The 19,012-nt window shown below is 55.1% G+C and overlaps 1 protein-coding gene across 1 annotated transcript; it reads right to left on the minus strand.

The window, feature by feature from the left end:
* Nucleotides 1–780: 780 nt before the first annotated feature.
* On the minus strand, nucleotides 781–16,345 carry CCDC42 (coiled-coil domain containing 42). The gene is made up of 7 exons (XM_002718980.5): nucleotides 16,124–16,345; nucleotides 15,792–15,897; nucleotides 15,439–15,543; nucleotides 14,256–14,453; nucleotides 6,052–6,273; nucleotides 5,786–5,944; nucleotides 781–1,054 (listed from the first exon to the last, which is right to left on the minus strand). Exons 1-7 carry the CDS (start codon nucleotides 16,204–16,206, stop codon nucleotides 977–979), a joined length of 951 nt encoding a protein of 316 aa, XP_002719026.1. The 5' UTR covers nucleotides 16,207–16,345; the 3' UTR covers nucleotides 781–976.
* Nucleotides 16,346–19,012: the final 2,667 nt, after the last annotated feature.

Genomic DNA, 19,012 nt, shown 5'->3' on the forward strand with positions numbered 1-19,012 from the left:
CCTTGGCGTTGTCACGTGGCCCACAGAGCGGTGCCCGGCTGGCTGCTGAGCAGCCTGCTGTCTGTTCCTTGGCTGGCACTGCTGGCCTAGTGCTGTGTGCTCCGGGGACCACAGCAGGCAGGGCGGTAGGCCAGGGGGGAGTTGGTGATGCAGCACCTTTGGAACTCTGATTTAGGAAGCTGCCTTCGTGGTTTGTAGTCTTTGCTCCCTAGTTAGAAATAGCAACTTCTTCCAGTAAAAAATGAAAAGGGTGTGTTAGAGGGGAGATGGGCCGGTGGACTCACTCTGCTGGTTCGTGGCCCACCTGGGCACTTACCGTGGGCGAGTCCCCTGTCCTGTGTCTAGCTCTGAGCTGCAGTTTCTAGCTCCTGAACCCAGGGTTAGGGTCAGGGTTCGGGCTAGGGTTAGAGAGGGAGTGCTTGCCCCCACAACTGACTCTTCCCCAGAAATAGAACTTAGGAACAAAATTCTTATAAAATTTAATGTTTTCAGGGCCAGTGCTGTGGCACAGCAGGTTAAAGCCCCAGGCGCCAGTTCGAGTCCCGGCTGCTGCACTTCTGATCCAGCTCTCTGCTGTGGCCTGGGAAAGCAGTAGAAGATGGCCCAAGTCCTTGGAACCCTGCACCCGTGTGGGAGACCCAGAGGAAGCTCCTGGCTCCTGGTTTTGGATCCACTCAGTTCTGGCTGTTGCGGTCATTTGGGGAGTAAACCAGTGGATGGAAAGTCTCTCTGGCTCTACCTGTCTCTGTAACTCTGTCTTTCAAATAAATAAGATAAATCTTTTTTAAAAAAAATTTAATGTTTTCAGGGCTGGCATGGCCTGGGGCCCGGGGGTGGGGGCACAACCAGGTGTTCCCCAGTAGAAGGGCACAGGGGTCCTCAGTGGGCAGCATGGGGCTGCCCCGAGTGCATGCCCACCAGTAACTTGTTCCTTCCCAGTCTCCATCTCAGAACATTCCAGAACCGTGCTGCTTCCTTAAACTCGGACTTGCTGCTGTTCTTTCTTCTTCACTTCTGACCAGATGTCCGACAGGTCTTGGATGAACTGCTGGATCTAAGATGACAAGGGGACCCGAGTCAGCCCCCGGCCAGCCAGAGGCCTCCCCACACCGGACAGAGCACCCCCCGGGAGGTAACTTGTAAGGAGTTCGTTGCCTTTCTGTGGCAGACCTCTGCGGGAGGCCACAATTTTTCCAGGTGAAACTGAATACCAGGTTTAGTGGGTCTGAAAGCAGCCGTAGCAAACACAGTGCAGGCTGACTGTGTAACAGAAGGGGGAAACAACTTAGAAGAGCCCAGGCACAGAGTGGACGAAGAGCATTTAGCAAGGCAGGGCCAGGCCATGTAGGGGCAGCCGGCCCCCCACAACCTCACAGCTCTCGAGATGGTCCTGCGCTTGAGACCCAGAACTGATGCGCATCGGGATAATCTTGAGGCATCAAGATTGCACCCGTTTCTGTTTTAAAAAGCATGCAACTGGGGGCGACGCTGTAGCACAGTGGGTTAAGCTGCCACCTGGGACACCGGCATCCCACATAGGCGCCAGTTCAAGTCCCGGCTGCTCTACTTACAATCCAGCTCCCTTCTAATGGCTTGGAAAAATAGCAGAAGATGGCCCAAGTCCTTGGGCCGCTGCACCTATGTGGGAGACCCAGATGGAATTCCTGGCTCCTGATTTCAGCCTGGCCCAACCCCGGGTGTTGAGGCCATTTGGGGAGAGAATCAGTGAACAAATCTCTCTCTCTCTCCTCTCTTTCCATCTGTCAGTAGGCCTTTCAAATAAATGAATCAGTAATAAGAATGGGGGAGGGGCTGGCACCGTGGCTCACTTGGTTAATCCTGCGCCTGCGGCGCCAACATCCCATATGGGTGACAATTCTGTCCCGGTTGCCCCTCTTCCAGTCCAGCTCTCTGCTGTGGCCCAGGAAGGCAGTGGAGGATGGCCCAAGTGCTTGGGCGCTGCACCCGCATGGGAGACCAGGAGGAAGCACCTGGCTCCTGGCTTCGGATCAGCGCAGCGCGCCGGCCTTAGCAGCCATTTGGGGGGTGACCCAACGGAAGGAAGACCTTTCTCTCTGTTTCTCTCTCTGAATGTCTAACTCTGCCTGTCAAATAAAAAAAATAAATAAATAATAAGAAAGGGGGAGGGATAAAAGGTAGGCCTGCGGCTGGCGCCGCAGCTCATTTGGCTAGTCCTCCGCCTGCGGCACCAGCACCCTGGGTTCTAGTCCTGGTTGGGGCGCCGGATGCTGTCCCGGTTGCCCCTCTTCCAGGCCAACTCTCTGCTGTGGCCCAGGAAGGCAGTGGAGGATGGCCCAAGTGCTTGGGCCCTGCACCCGCATGGGAGACCAGGAGGAAGCACCTGGCTCCTGGCTTTGGATCAGTGCAGCACACCAGCCATAGCGGCCATTTTTGGGGTGAACCAACGGCAAGAGGAAGACCTTTCTCTCTGTCTCTCTCTCACTGTCTCTGCTTGTCAAAAAAATAAAAAAATAAAAAAGGTGGGACTGCCTGGCCTCTAGGATTTGAGTTCTGAAACTCGGAGCCCTCACCAGTCCTGCTGGTCGCGGCTGCTGCTTCAGCAATGGTAGCAATGCAATCAGTAACAGTAACGATTACCGCACAGGGGAGAGCAACAGTCAGTGAATTCAGGCCACTCGGCCCAAGTGCATTTCCCAAACTGCGTGCTTGCACTGAGTGGGCACATATCCCCAGAAGGTTCTATGGCCAAGTGCGCTTTAGAAACATGATCTGCCCAGAGAGCCTCAGGGCCCAGAGCCACAGCAAGGCCAAGTCTACAACCAGGTCCTGCATTCCAAAAAAAAAAAAAAAAAAAAATAACTGTTTAACTGAGACTTTGCTACACCCGTTAGTCCATGGAGTCCTCTTGTTCTCCCACAGGAAACTCACTCATGTCTCAGGATTCCAGGATTTGGAAAACACTGTCACGGACAGCCTGGCCTTCCCCCCCCCCCCCGGGGGGAGATGCTGCGACTTTCATGACACAATGCCCTGATTTCTAATCGTCCTGGCCTCCTGCTGCAGAGTTGCCGCTCCTAAGCTCCTAAGCTGTGCTGGGAGCCCTAGTCCTGGAGCCTCGCACGCCTGCCGCTGCTGGGGGCACCTCAGGGAGACACTGCTCACCGAGCGTCTCTGGAGCCCCCTCGGGACTTCCCAGTTAGAATCGAGGACCTGGAACATGCAGGCGCCCTGGGAGAAAACCTTCCATCACCTTCCCGGACCACAGCCCACTCTGCCGCTTTTCATTCTGGCTACCAGGAAGCTCAGAGCCCACTGCTGGCCTTGTTGAAGGCCCCTGGAGTCCAGGAACCCACAGTCTTCCTTTCCCTCCCTTATCTTGACCTCTGATTTTAACATATCCTTTTTAAAAATTAATTTATTTAATTGAAGGGCAGAGTTACAGAGAGAGAGAGAGAATCTTTCATCTGCTTGTTCACTCCTCAGTGCCGCAATAGCTGGAGCTGGGCCAATCTCAAGCCAGGAGCCAGGAGCTTCATCTGGGTCCCCCATGAGAGTGTAGAGGCCCAAGCACTTGGGCCACCTCCTGCTGCTTTCACAGGCCATTAGCAGGGAGCTGGACTGGAAGTGGAGCAGCCGGGACTCGAACCAGCGCCCATATGGGATGCCGATGCTGCAGACAATGGCTTAACTGCTGTGGCACAGTGCCGGCTTAACATAAACTTTTCTTTCCCAGGTTTTTAACTTTCGATTTTTTCAGACAACCGGATCTAGCTGGTTCATAGCTGATGGGAATGAAGTGGCACATTTTAAGATAACCTTGAGGCAAAATGAAATATTCCTGTAGAGGCAAATCAGGGCTGAGAAGGATGCAGAAAGCTCAAGATTTGGAGTGGGGGCAGGGGGGAGGAGGAGGGAGGACTGGAAGTTACAGGAGACAGGGAGATGGGGGAGGGGACAGCTACAGGGAGGTAACCCAGGGACCCCAGGGAATCCTCCAGGAGTTCTGGTCTGTGACGCCCAAACTTTTCTCATGAGAACACTGAAGCGTCACTTACATGTTTTGCTCTTCCTGTCTCAGGCGCACACCAGTGGCATGCACCAGGGTGGGTGACACGTGCTGTCACAACAGCACGGCACAGAAGCCTGCATGAGAGCCTCCCTGTCCTCTACAAAGACGCTAGAGGGACATGCCACAGTGTCCACCATGTCATCCTTTGCACAAAATAGTTTTCAAAACTTTTTTTTTTTTTTGACAGGCAGAGTGGACAGTGAGAGAGAGAGAGACAGAGAGAAAGGTCTTCCTTTGCCGTTGGTTCACCCTCCAATGGCCGCCACGGCCGGCGTGCTGTGGCAGGTGCACCACGCTGATCCGAAGGCAGGTGCTTCTCCTGGTCTCCCATGGGGTGCAGGGCCCAAGGACTTGGGCCATCCTCCACTGCACTCCCTGGCCACAGCAGAGAGCTGGCCTGGAAGAGGGGCAACCGGGACAGAAGCCGGCACCCCGACCGGGACTAGAACCTGGTGTGCCAGCGCCACTAGGCGGAGGATTAGCCTATTGAGCCGTGGCACCGGCCAAAACTTTTTAACAACAACAAAAAATGCCATTTATATTAACATGTTTGTTATCTTCATTTTAAAATGAATTAAACACATATTTAAAGGTTTTATGTTCCTAACCTGTAGGAAGAAAAGCTCTCTGGAGTGTGGATAAACTTTGTTTTTCTCTATTTTTTAAAAAGGTTTATTTATTGGGGAGGCAGAGTTACAGAGAGGGAAAGACATGGAGAGATCTTCCATCCGCAAATTGTGAGAGTGCGAAGGGATCCTGAGAATCACTACTTCCAGAACAAACTGTGGAAGGCCATCCCAGGGCACTTGGCCGGGTCCCCTAAGCTGAAGGGGATATCAGCTCCCCAGCTCCGCCCAAAATGCAAATAACCCTCCTGGGAAAACCTCTTGTACCATAGAAAACTCACCGAAACTGAGGAAACACTGCACTTACAAGTGAGATTCTTGGCTTGCAGTCCATGTTGAAGTGGACATCCTTGGCTGCGCAGCCCGCTGCTCCACTGCACCCACATGGTAACAGTCACCCTCAGCTAGAAGGAACTGCTGTCACAGGTGCACCCCTCAGCCAGCAGTTCCTACCTGCTGTGCTAGTCTGCTGAACTACCCCATCTCTGCTTATTCCATCTGCTCTGAATTCCCTACATGCAATCCCAACCATCCAATGCACTTCCTGTGGTGGGGTCTTTCTTGTGAGTGCCCTAAGTGTTCCCTAGCACTTGTTCCAGGAGTTTTCCTTCCCATCCTTTATATTCCCTGAGTGTCACTAAAATTAGGGGGAATGCTTCTCAGTGGGTCAGTTTTATTAATTGTGCTTCATATTCATTTGCCAACCCTGCGCCCAGCCTTGTTGTAGGCACTGGAGGACACAGAGCTACCAGGTTCCCTGTGCTGGGGTGGGCCCTGTGGCTCAGCAGGTTAGGCCGCTGCACTGCGCTGGATGCCGGTATCCTGCACCAGAGTCGGGGCTGGAATCCTGGCTCCTCCACTTCCGACCTGGCTTCCTGCTAATGCACCCACGTGGCAGACCTGCACAGCGATCCTGGCTCCCGGCTTTGGCCTGGCCCAGCCCTTTCTCACTCTCTGGCACTCTGCCTTCCAAATAAGTAAATCTTAAACAAAATTACATATGAGGGCACTTCATAATGTTCTCAGGAAAAATGGAAAGAAAAGGTACGTTTAAGAGGATGCAAAGCAGTTTTTGCATAGCGTGGCCCGTGCCTGCGCGTCCCCCTACCATGTCCAGCTGTTTGTGCGTGTCCTCCAGGGACACGTGGGCCGTGTCCTTCAGCTGCTTGCTCACGATCTGGAAGAGGTTCAGCGTGGCCATCTTAATGGTGCCAAGCAAGAGGGTCTTCTTGGCGGCGGTGTTCTGGATGTGTGCCCAGCGAGACTCCTGCGGAAGCCATACGGGTGGGCGGGACCGGAGGCGCTCAGCGGCACCGCCCGCCCGAAGCCAGCCCCTCTGCCGCCCCCGGGCCGGGCCGGGCCGGGCCGGCTCACCCAGATAATGACGTCGCTGCGCGCGCGGTCGAAGCGCATCTGCAGCCGCGCCAGGTCGTTGTTGTGTTGCAGGATCTCGTCGTCCTTCTCCTCCATGTAGCGCGCCAGCCGCGCCTTGGCGCGCTCTATGCTCTCCTGGCCCTCCTGCGCCGACTGCAAGAGGTCGTGGTGCATGCTCACCAGCGTCTTGTAGCGCGCGATCACCTCGTGGATCTCTTCGAACTGCGGCCGGGGAGTGGGGGCTAGGGGTCACTGCCCTGCCAGCCCTTCCAGGGCCTCACCCCACCCATGCCCAGGAACGAGGACACTGGGGGCCCCCCAACCCCCGAGGCCGGGTCAAGGGCAGGCTTCTTGGAGACGGTGAGGCTCCTTCCCCCTGGCTCTCCTGGGTCCCGGCAGGCTGTGGTCTGTGAGTTGGGGGGACACACACAATGTGGGCCAGGGGCTCTCAAGCTTAGGGGCATGTTGGAATTATCTGGGGAGATTCCAGGAGGGTACCTGCCAAGCTCCACCCACAGGACAGGAAACAAGGTCAAGGTGGCCCCTGGCATCGAGATTTCGCCGGAGGTTTCCCAGGCTGATGGAAGACATCTCCGATGTCCTCCCAGACATTTAAAGAGGGAGTACCAAGAACCACTTACAAGCCAGCAACTGTGCAAAATCCAGGAGATAAGAAAGCAGCCTACAGCTTCCCCAGGGTGGGGTGGAAGAGAGCAGACAGACAGCTGGTTACAACACAGCGGGAAAACAGCCCTGTCTGTGCTGGGGGTGGGGGGGTTGGTGGGGGTTGGGGCGACACCCACCCCCTTCAAGCCTGGTGCTCGAAGGCGTTTGCTCAGAATCCACTGTGGGAGAAGCCGGGTTGGTGAGGATCCAGAACCTTGCTCCACTCGGGCAGAACAGGAGCCCACAACCCACCCTCTTTTTAGAAGGCAGTGGGAGCACTGGTCCCCGGATGCCAGCTCTTCTCCCCAGGGGGCTTCTCAAAGCGTGCCCTCCAGCCACCCGGGGACCACTCCCTGACTGCTTCCCTGTATCTCATGCAGTGTCCAGTGATGGAAGTCCCAGGAAGGGCCACCCACTGTAGCGCTGGAGGAAGTGAGAACAGCCAGAGAGGGTTTCCTGGGGGGAAGGATGGCTGAGATAAGCCAGGCCTTGGCAGGCGGGGTTAGTGACAGGTAAGCAGGTGGCTTGGGTGAAGATGAATGGCACACACGTGTGTGTGTGTGTGTGTGTGTGTGTGTGTCTGTGTGGCACGTGGGGGATGTTCATGGCCCAAATTCAAGATAAGGAGGGAGGGCCGGCGCCGCGGCTCACTAGGCTAATCCTCTGCCTTGTGGCACCAGCACACCGGGTTCTAGTCCCGGTCAGGACGCCGGATTCTATCCCGGTTGCCCCTCTTCCAGGCCAGCTCTCTGCTGTGGCCAGGGAGTGCAGTGGAGGATGGCCCAAGTGCTTGGGCCCTGCACCCCATGGGAGACCAGGAGAAGCACCTGGCTCCTGGCTCCTGCCATTGGATCAGCGCGGTGCGCCGGCCGCGGCAGCCATTGGAGGGTGAACCAACGGCAAAGGAAGACCTTTCTCTCTGTCTCTCTCTCTCTCACTGTCCACTCTGCCTGTCAAAAAAAAAAAAAAAAAAAAAAAAAAAAAGATAAGGAGGGAAAAAACCACCCGGAGAAGCAGCAAAAAGGAAGAAAATACCAGTACAGCCTGGGAAGGACTGCGTCGTGAACCTGATCCCTGGAGAGGATCCGGTGTGACTGCGGCCATCCTGGCCACCGCTGCCCTCTTGTCCTCTGTGTGGCCCTGGCAGTCATCCCAACGCTTAGGACACAAACAAAGTCATTAGGGGGATCTGCTACTCGCTTCTGCTGCCTGGAATGTGTCTTTTAAAATGTTAATAATTTCTTGAGAAAGTCCAGGTGTGTTCTGGTTGGCTACAGGCTGCCTGTTGTCCAGTTTAGCCCATGAACACTTTCTCCCCTGCTTCAGGTGCAAGGGATCCTCTCGCCTTGCTGCTGCCCGTGGCCCCTCACGCACGGCACCCAGAATCATCCTGGGTTTGTTAGCCTCTTTCTTCAGTCTTTCGGCCCCTCCTACCTTTGGTGGCTAGTTCTCAGATACCGGGTTTTCCTGAAACACCACTGAAGGATTATTAAGGAGCTGGGATGCAACTTCGCACCTGCATTTCCAAAAGGTCACTTGACACCCAACGCAGCAGCCTACAGTAGCTACAGTGAACGGCTCTATACTCGGAACGAGTTGCTAGAACTTGGTGCTGAGGTCAAAAGGGCTCAGGTACGGACCTGAAGAAGCTCCCCTTGTTCCCATGATGAGACAGTTGGAACAATCAGCAAGAATTAGCACATGAGATTTAAGCGTATCAAACGTGTTATAGATCCATGATGACGCTGAAGACATTACAGGACACTTTTGGAGAGCCAATTCACTATTCTGAAAACTGCAAATAAAGAATCAACGTGGGCCGGCGCCGCGGCTCACTAGGCTAATCCTCCGCCTTGCGGTGCCGGTACACCAGGTTCTAGTCCCGGTCGGGGCATCGGATTCTGTCCTGGTTGCCCCTCTTCCAGGTCAGCTCTCTGCTGTGGCCAGGGAGTGCGTGGAGGATGGCCCAAGTGCTTGGGCCCTGCACCCCATGGGAGACCAGGATAAGTACCTGGCTCCTGCCTTCGGATCAGCGTGGTGCGCTGGCCGCAGCGCGCCGGCCGCGGCGGTCACTGGAAGGTGAACCAACGGCAAAGGAAGACCTTTCTCTCTGTATCTCTCTCTCACTGCCCATTCTGCCTGTCCAAAAAAAAAAAAAAAAAAAAAAAAAAATCAATGTGTTTAGCACGTAGCTGATGAAGGAAAAGCTTCCTTTTATGAAGTCTTTCTTTTGATGGCAAAGAGGGCGGAAGGGGTGGGAGGCCACATCTGTGCCCTCAGCCAGTACCTGGTGCCCACCACGGTGGACGGCAGTATTCTGACTTCTGTCCCATGATTAATTTTAGCTGCCTTCAAATATACCTGCGGAATCATACTGTCTATCTTCCTTTGCATCTTGCTTTTTTTGGTCAGCAGAGCGTCCTTGATACTTAAGAAACATATTCACCAAATGCAATGTGGAGAAATATGTTTGGACCTTGATTGGAAAATACCAACAGTTAAAAAAACAAAACAAAACAAAGAAACAAACAAACAAAAAGCAGCAGGGTGGGTGTTAGCAGGTAAAGCCACTGCCTGCAGTGCTGGCATCCCATATGGGTATCAGTTCAAGTCCCGGCTGCTCCCCTTCTGATCCAGCTCCCTGCTAATGTGCCTGGGAAAAGCTGTGGAAGAGAGATGGCCCAAGTACTTGGGCCCCCGCACCCACATGGGAGACCCAGATAAAGCTCTTGGCTCCAGCCATTGCAGCCATTTGGGGAGTGAACCAATGGATGGAAGATCTCTCTGTCTCTCTGTAAGTCTGCCTTTCAAATTAAAAAAAAAAAAACAAAAAACTCTAAAAAAAAGAACCTAGCTTCACTGTACGCATGAGTGGGACGTGGCGGAAGGCCCACGTGAAGAGCGGTGAACTAGTTTATCTGTCGGAGGAGATTTCAAAGCAGTGCAGCACCCCCTGGCTTCTTCTCACTGCTTATTCTGAAACCAGAGAGCAACCGGATAATTTGAAAATAGAATTTACAACTAAAAAGGAAGCAAGGTGGAAGAGTTTGGACAATTCTGAGTCTGGCCCCGTGGTAGAGAATGAAAGAGGATTTTCAGGAGAGAAAACCAAGGACGTGGCGAGGAACCAGGCATGAGCAGATGAGCGTGAACAGACGAGGGGAGGGAGACTCCGAACCCATTTCAGAGGTCTTCCAGGCCACCCCTCCCAGTGCGGGCGGAGCTCAGAAAGGCAGAATGGTCATGGGCACTCTCCTAGGGCTCATTGCCCAGAGCGTCCGTGGGACTCCGCTCCCCAAATCCCAACACAACACCCCTTGGCTGCTCCAGCTGTGGTTTGACCTGCTACATCACAGGGCAGGAAACAGAAACCTAGGTGGTGTCTACACAATGTGAATTCTGCACACACACACACAGAATGCAAGAGACACACAGGCGTTCAGACTTCCCCCTAGCTTTCAAAGGACGTCTTGGAAAATCTGGAAGCCTGGGGAAGAGATTTATCATGGCGGGGGGGGAGGCGGTAGCCACTACGGAGAGTTCCCAGAAGGGCAAGGCCTAATGGAGCCACAGAAGCGCCAGCCTGGGAAGGCTGCAGACAGGAGACTCCAACCTGTGAGAAGGGAAGCGTGGGCTGAGGCCAGGAAAGTGGCAGGGGCAGGGCTGCCCGAGCCCTCGAGTGCCCACCCGTGTGCAGGGCTGCCAAGCACGGGGCATTGAGGTTTATGGTCCCCCTGCTGTCTCAGACTCGGACCGGGCTTTCTCCTTGTCTATTCCTCCCTTTCTGAATAGTGCGTTTGCCCTGTGCCTTGCCCCACGTCTTGTGTTGGAAGTCGAGAGCTTGTTTTGGTTTTACAGGCTCACGACTGTGAGGAGTGTGCCTTGTCAGACTTCTGAACGAATGCCGAGCCAAGACTTTGGAATGCTGGGATGCAAAGATAATACGCGACATGAGTTTCTTGGGGTTCGGAGGGGAAATGCTGTGGCTAGAATATGATTCATCTCCCTAAACTCAGGCAGCAGCTTAACCCCCAGCGTCTCATGGTGATGGTATGAAGAAGGTGGAACCTTGGTGAGCCAGCTGTTTACAGGTGGGGCCTTTGCGGGTGATTACATTAGGTTACGTCATCAGGGCGGATCTCCCAGGATGGAGTCCTTGTGGCTTTATAAGGAAGAGGAGAGACCACAAAGACAGATGCGCATGGTCGCCCACTGTGACGTGGCACAGCTGAAGACCTCTTTATAAGTCACTGTGGCACCGTGGGTGAAAGCCCCTGCCTGCAACCCCAGCATCCCATATGGGCGCCAGTTCGAGTCCCGGCTTCTCCACTTCCAATCCAGCTCTCTGCTATGGCCTGGGAAAGCAGTGGAAGATGGCCCAAGTTCTTAGGCCCCTGCGCCTGCATGGGAGACCCAGAAGAAGCTCCTGGCTCCTGGCTTCAGATCAGCTCTGCTGTGGCTGTTGCGGCCATCTGGGGAGTGAACCAGTAAGCCTGCCTTTCAAATTAAAATATATATATATATATTTTAATTTGAAAGGCAGGGTTAGAGAGAGAGGAGGAAAGACAGAGTGAGAGAGATCTTCCACTTGCTGATTCACTCCTCAAATAGCTGCAATGGCCGGGACTGGGCCAGGCCGAAGCCAGGGCCATGAGCCAGGAGCTTCTTCTGGATCTCCCATGTGGGTGCAGGGACCTGAGCATTTGGGCCATCTTCTGTTGCTTTTTCCAGGCCATTATCTGGGCCAGCTCCTCCACTTCTGATCCCAGATCCTGCTAATGTGCACACTGGGAGGCAGCAGGTGATGGCTCAAGTATTTGGGTCCCTGGCACCCACATGGGAGATACTGACTGAGTTCCAGGCTCCTGATTTCAGATTGGCCTGGCCCTGGCTGTTGCAGATATTTGTGGGAGGGAACCAGCAGATGGGAGCTGTCTGTCTTTAATAGAAAATGAAAATAAGTTAATAAAAAAAGTCACGCTGTACCCCACCAATATGCACAATTTTGATGTGCCAATTAAAAATTTTTAAAATATTTTTTAGAGTATCATTGATTAGGGGCCAGTGTTTTGGCCACCCATTTAAGCCACCAACTGTGACCCTGGCCCTGGCATCCCATACTGGAACACTGGTTCAAGTCCCAGCTGCTCCACTTCCAATCCAGCTCCCTGCTAATGCACCTGGGAAAGCAGCAGATGGTGGCCCAAGTATTTAGGTTCCTGCCATCCATGTGGGAGACCTGGATGGAATTCCAGGCTTCTGGCTTCTGTCTGGCCTAGTCTCAGCCACTATAGCTATTTGGGGAGTAAACCAGCAGATGGAAGTACTCTCTCTCTGTGTCTCTCTCTCTCTCTCTCTGTGTGGTCTTCTTCTCTCTCTGCCACTCTACATTTCAAATAAATAAAATAAATCTTTTTTTTAAAAAAGTATCACTGATCGGAAAATACAACTAGCAGAAACATGTATAATGCTATTCCTAGTACAAAGATATCATATTACAAAATAACAACAACATGGGCCGGTGTGGTGCTGTGGGGCAATGGGTTAACACCCTGGCCTGAAGCACTGGCATCCCATATTGGTGACGGTTTGAGACCTGGCTGCTCCACTTCTGATCCAGCTTTGCTATGGCCTGGGAAAGTAGTAGAAGATGGCCCAAGACCTTGGGCCTCTGCACCCGCATGGGAGACCTGGAAGAAGCTCCTGGCTCCTGGCTTCGGATCAGCACAGCTCTGGCTGTTGTGGCCATTTGGGGAGTGAACCACTGGATGGAAGACCTCTCTCTCTCTCTCTCTCTCTCTCTCTCTGCCTCTCCTCTCTCTGTGTAACTCTGCCTTTCAAATACATAAATAAATAAAGAAGTCTTTAAAAAAAAAAACCAAAATAACAACAACAACAAAATGAGCTTGAAAGTGAGAAATTAAAAAAAACCAGGATGCTGATTCCCGCTGAAGACAGAGAGGGCAAGAATGAGATTTGGAAAGACACAAACAGGGTGTCTACGACTATTAGTGTTTTATTTAAAAAAAAAATTAAAAGAATTGGGGACAAACAGGGCAAATACTAAAATCTGACAAAGCTGTGCGGTGAGCGCAGGTGGGGGAGGGGTGCTGCTTTCCAGGATGCTCAAATTTGTCAAACAAAATCAAAGAAGAAAGAGTGAGAGAAAGAGCCAGCAAAGCGAGCCGCCGGCAGCGTCAGCGGCTGTGGAATGCGGAACAGAGCGGCCAGGAATGGCTCTGAGATGCCCTGGTGGTCTGGCCGCGAGGGGCCCGGGCGGATTCCAAACATACTTAGGAGGCAGAATCCACCCATCTGCTGATGGATCGCTGCCGAGCTGAGCGGGAGGGAGGGGCCCAGAAGCGGGCCCCCAGCTGGCGGGCTTGAGGGTGGGTGGCCGTGCCATTCCCCAGCCGCTGGGGACACACCGGGGCAGGGCTGGCCCGCGTGTGGCACTGAGCAGCTGGGTGGCTGCCGCCCAGTCTGCGATGCGGGCTGCTTCCCTCCGGTCTGAGAGACCGGCTCTCCCCGCTGGAACCCGGGGCCACAGCTCACAGGGCACCTTTAGGATGGCCCTCTTCCCCGGCCCCGTTAACAAAAACCCCAATCATCAAGTGAGCTACAGTAGGCGGAGCGAGCGAGACAGACCTGGGACTCGGCACAAGTAAATTGGGTTACAGTGTTTCCTAGTGGAAATTGCAAGGACTTTAAATAGCTGTGCGCTCCTTGTCGCCCTCTGTCCCCCAGGACGTGCCCCTTGCAGGGTGGGGGGTGGAGACCACATCAGGCCTCCAGTGTGCACCCTGTCTGCAGCTGGCCCCTGGGGAGGGAGGCAGAATGCGGGGTGTGTGTCGGGGAGCATCCATGGGACAAAGACCCAGCAATGGGTATGGGAGCACTGGGGAGAGGAGCGCCCGGAGAAGCCTGGGAGACAAACGGCCAGGGAGCTTCCCAGGGGCTGCTCTGGTCCCGGAGCACCCGTGGCAGGCACTGTGGGAGGAGCTACTGACACCCGCCCTGTAGGGCCGACCGCGGAGTGGTTCAGAGCTTCTGAGCCCTGAGGCCCTGAGCAGGCTACCTAGCCTCTCGGAGGCGCGGTTTGCTCCTCTGTAAAGGGGACACTGAAGATGCTCCTGTCTGGGGGCTGACGTGAGGACTACACGAAGAGCACCCACGCCCGAGCCCGGCTCGCAGCCCAGCGCATGCCGCCGAGCACTCCAGCTGGGCAGTAGGCTGCCTGTTTTTTTTTTTTTTTTTTTTTTTTTTTTCCAGCTTCTCTCCAAAGTTTACTCTCAAATAAGCAAAAGATGCTGGGGAGGAGCGGGGGAAGCAAGGAGGATGGAGATGGAGGCTCATGCCGCTGCCCACACGGCATTCCCCCACCCCAGCCCATGCGCGCTCCCCCCGCCAGCTGTGGACACACATGTAGATGCAAACACACAACTCCCAGGAGACGTTGGCGCAGCTGTCACTCCCACAGGAACCCAAAGACCCACGGCCAGGCCCCTGCAGTCCGCAGAGCCCGCCCCGGTGCTCACCTCCGAGTTTTCCACCACCTTCTCTAGGTACTTGTTGAAGATGGCGTAGTCCTGCAGCTTGGTGCTCAGCCGCTGGTGCTCCGCCCGCAGGGCCACGATCTCCTGCTTGGCCTTGGCCAGCTCCCGCACACGCTGCCGCTTGAGGTCCCGCTCCTTGTTGGCTTTCTTCAGGGCACGGATGCGTTTCTGGTCATTCTCCTGGGAGAGTGGAGGAGGCAGCGCTGGTCCTGAGCCTGGACCGTGTGTGCTGGTCTCACAGCCTGGGCCTGCCTGGAGCTGGAGGTGCCCTCAGCCCCCCTGTGCCGGCTGAGCCCAGACCACTCCCCCAGCACGGGCAGCAATTGTCTCCCATGGGGACGAGGACCTCTGGGGTTATTCCCAGGGGGTTTCTGTGCATGGCAGGAGGTGACCGGAATGAAGGTTTGGACCAAAGTCAGAGGTGGCCTTGGCGGGAGCAAACTGGAAATGATTCTCTCTGGAGTGTGGGCTCTGGACTCCAGAGAGTAGAACCTACGAGAAGCGAGGGCTGGGGTGACCTGGGCTTTGCGGGGCCTGGTGTCTGGAGAGAGCTCAGCCCTGGGCAATGCTGAGGAAGCCCAGCGGTGGGTGCAGGCACCCATCTGGCAAAGTCTCAGGTGCCTGGCCCATCACCCAGGGGGCTTAGGCACAGAGCAGGACACAGTGCTGAGGGCCAGGCCCCTCGGGGCTCCTGATGGGGAAACTGCTCCCGTCATGCCTGACTGAAAGGGGTCCCCTGGGAATGCACTCTGCTGCCTGGTCCTTCCGCTGGCCCCGGCCTGTTCTTCATTCAGTGCAAGGACAAAGACATAGGGTGGGGTGAGCGACAGGGCTAGAACCCTACCTCGTTCATCCTTGTAGTTCCAACAGCTTAGCCCTGTCCATGGCTCATTCATTCATTCATGCATGCATTCCTTCCCTGGATAAACTGGATGCCCCGGGCATTGGCAGGGAGATGGGAGGCTGCCATCTAGAGGGCTGGAGCCTGACCTGGACAGCTAAGTAGGACACTAAGGATGGAGAGCTAGGTGGGGGATGTTAAGGATCCTGGGGACAGCACTAAGCATACTGGGCACAGAGGACAATTTTTGCCCAGGGCGAGGAGCCGGCAGCTGGGTGGAGGCGGAGGCAGGGGCCGGGGGGGGGGGGCAAGCCCCCTCCGCACCTGGATGAACTGCTCAAACTTCTGGATGTAGGCCTTCAGCTGCGCCTCCTTGATGCCCAGCTCTTCCCAGCGCATGTTTAGGGTCTCCATCCTGCGCTGAAATGTCTTCAGGGTGGCAGAGCAGAGAGAGGTGAGGGGGCCCCCAACACCCAAGGCCCTAGGAGGGGCTCTGCAGAGAAACCTCTCCCTGCCCGCCCCACACCGGCCTCAGAGCACAGGATCCCAGGACGCTGGGACCCCTTTCTGCCCACCCCACCCCCAGAAGAGAGCCCAGAGCCCCCACCCCAGGCAGGGCTGTCCCTCTGGTCTCCCCGCCCTGCCTGCACCCCCGCCCGCCCTCCCCCAGGCCCTGCCTCCTTCTTCTGCTCCATAGCCTGATGGACAATCTTGGCCTCTTTTTTCTTCTCCAGCAGCCGGATGGACGGGGAATCCGACTGCTCCTCGATGTTGGGGAACTTCCTGCCCAAGACACGGGCAAGACAGACCTGTGGGTTCTGAGACCCCCGGGGAGGGGGGCGGGCTGGGGCAGGGACAAGGGGCCACCACCCCTCCCCTACCCCACCAGCAAGTACAAGGAAGGGTGTTGAGGAGAGGCAGTGCTGGCATTTGGGGGAACACTGGGTTGAGGGAGAGGGGACAGGCTGGGAAGCGGGGCCTGGGGTAGGGGGCTGGGGGGGGCACTCACTGCAGCAGCTGCAGCAGCCGCTCCCCATACTGCAGCCGGAAGTACTCGGCCAGGTCTTCCTCTTCCATGATGCCCAGACTCATGGTGGCAGTGACCTCGGGGCCTTGGCCGCTGACACTTCACAGTGAAACTCTGGGCAGCAGAACCACAGGGGCTCGGGGGTGGTAGCTGGGCTCTGGCTTCTACTCTTCTCCTGCCTTCAGAGTCCCGGGGAAGGGCAGGTGTCTGTGAGACAAAGCCCGAGGGGCTGGAAGCAGAGGGTAGAGGCTCTGGGGTTCATGCGCTGGGGCAGCCGCGGGTGATCTGGTTACCTAGCAGCCAGCGGGCCACACCTGGAACGCAGGCTTTGCCCTCTGACCCCTGCCCCGTTGACCCCACGCTTGCAACGCTCTTGCGCTCTGCTGCCAGCCCGAATCCTCGGGAACTCTGGGAAGAAGCTGGACCCCAAGAAGGGGGCTTTGGGAGAGGCGCGGGGATCCTGGGACAGCCCCCCACCCCCACCTGCACCTCCTGGTGCAGAGGTGTGCGGGGGTGAAGCTGGGGGTGGACCTGAGGCAGGCTGGGGCAGGCGGGGAGAGGCCTGAGTGCTAGGCCAGGGAGGCCTAAGGCACGAGGAGCTGGGGGCCGGGCTTCCCGGGGGCCGGGGAGCAGCCTGCGGGCCAGCGCCAGTGTCCGAGGTTGGGGGAAAAGTAAACTAGGAAGAACAGTCATGGAGCGTCCTGCGTGTAAGCCGCTGAGCGGGCCGCCCTCCCGGGCCCTGCGCTCCAGCCGCGGAGTCTGAGGCCTGCCCGCTTCTGTCTGGGGGCGGGAGCCGGGGCGTGGTGGGTCGAGGCGCGGATCGTCTCCTGCCCAGACGGTGTCCCAAGTCCTGCAAGCCACCCTAACCGCGTTGCCGGTCGTCTGGCGCCCCCTGCTGGCCGCCCGCTCTGCAGCAGTGGGGAAGGGTGGGGAAGACACGCGGCGGGGGCAGGAAGACACGCCCACTGGCCCAGGGCACGCCCCCTTCACACAGAAAACGCTCTCCTCCTGCTGGACACGCCCAGCCCGCCGGGACACGCCCACAGCTCCCCAGGCACTGCCTGTCCTACGCCCTTAGCCAAGGTGCTCTCCAGCCCGGCGCCTGGCAGGGCTGTTTGGGCAACTCCTGCTGCTGCTTCATTTGGTGCCTTGCATTTCCGGCCAGAGAGGCTTCATGGTCTCACCCACCGTCATCCGTGCCTGGGGTCTCATTGCCTTCCGGGGCAGGGTGGGGACTGTGGAGCCAGGCGGTGCAAGGCTGCACCCCCTACCCCAACCCCAACCCCTTCCCGCCCCGGGGGAGCCCTGTTCACTTTGCGAACCTTGGCCTCTCACCTGTCCACTCACCGGCTGCCTTATCCGTCTCAGAGGTGATGGGTCTTCTGAGGGATTTGTCTTGGAAACCAATCGGTGTTTTGTCTTCTGCCCTGTTCCATCCTCCCACTGAGACAGCTCTTTGAATTTCAAGGTCACTGTGGAACAGGAAGCAGAAAATAAGGGAGAGCGAACACGGAAAACACCCCACCCCTTCCTAACAAGGTCACCAGCACCCCATGCATCAATGGAGCTCCGGGGGCTGGACATGGCATCAGCTATGTTCCCAGCCAGACGGAGCTATGCTGATGCAATTGGAGCCAGTTTGTGCTGTGCTCCTGTTGAGAATTAAAAGGATCTTTCCAAGTGAGTGGAAAGCAGAGCTTCATAAAGAACCCAACTAGGCAAAGAGAGAAAAAAAGCAAGCAGGCCAATCATCTCGTTTATGACGATCTTAATGGAAACATTATCCAATTTAATTTCATGCACACAACCTCCCTCTCTCTTGGGAGTCTCAAACAATGATCAGGAGTCTATATCGCTTCCGTTTTGCTGCTCTGCCGTGCTCATCCACAGCCTCTAAGTTAAAAGAATTTAAAAAGAACTGCTCACCAGGACCATGCATAGAAAAAAACAAAGGTTTACTATTAGGAAATCTATTAATATGATTTCATTATATCAATGTGTCTCAAAAGACGAGATCTCTGTGACAGATGCTGATGTGGCATCCATCCCAATTTAAAAAAAGCCTCAACCCTAAGAACACAAAGGCAATTTATTACCATGGCAGAAAATATCTGAAACTGACAGATATCATTAATGTTTACATTAAATGCATTCTTGTTGAAGTTAGGGGAACTGCAGGCTGTCCCTACACTCACTCGGTATTATTTTGGTAGCTCAAACAGTTGCAAAAGGACAAGAAAATTAATATTGCCTCTTTATTACACAGTGGCAGATGCTGTGATAGTGTACTGTGAAAATCTAAGGGAATGATTAATTAATGAAAAATGACTTGAATGTGATACTGTGCAATTTGTAAGAAGAATGAAGATGATTTATATGCATGGGCATGGAGAGATCTCCGTGACAAATTAAGTGACAAAACTGAGACGCAGAGCACAAGGATAGGGTGATCCAGTATGTGTGTGTGTGTGTGAGTGTGTGCATGTGTGAGTGTGTATATGAGCATGTGATTGTGTGTGAGTGTGTGTGAATGTGAGTGTGTGTAAACTGTGGCACTAGGTGCTTTGGATGTTTCACTCACTTTTTACCCTGTAAAAAGTAAATTTGTAGATTTGTTTTCTACAATGACCATATACTCGTATTGGTTTTGTAATTTTGAAAAAAATATATAGATTTGAGGGCAGCACTGTGGTGTAGTGGGTAAAGCCACCACCTGCAGTTCTGGCATTCCATATGGGTGCCAGTTTGAGTCCCAGCTGCTCTACTTCCTATCCAGCTCTCTGCTATGGCCTGAGAAAGCAGTAGAAGATGGCCCACGTGCTTGGGCCCCTGCACCCACATGGGAGACCCAGAAAAAGCTCCTGGCTCCTG

The sequence above is a fragment of the Oryctolagus cuniculus genome, chromosome 17, assembly GCF_964237555.1.
Source record: "Oryctolagus cuniculus chromosome 17, mOryCun1.1, whole genome shotgun sequence".
NCBI lineage: Eukaryota > Metazoa > Chordata > Mammalia > Lagomorpha > Leporidae > Oryctolagus > Oryctolagus cuniculus.

Bases quoted from the DNA above. Each gene is read 5' to 3' on its own strand.
- CCDC42 (XM_002718980.5), bottom strand. From the start codon at position 16,206: ATGAGTCTGGGCATCATGGAAGAGGAAGACCTGGCCGAGTACTTCCGG. The intron at 15,898-16,123 runs GTGAGTGCCCCC...TGTCTTGGGCAG, and splicing joins CGGCTGCTGCAGCTGCTGCA to GAAGTTCCCCAACATCGAGG. The intron at 5,945-6,051 runs GTGAGCCGGCCC...TGGCTTCCGCAG, and splicing joins GCAGCGACGTCATTATCTGG to GAGTCTCGCTGGGCACACAT.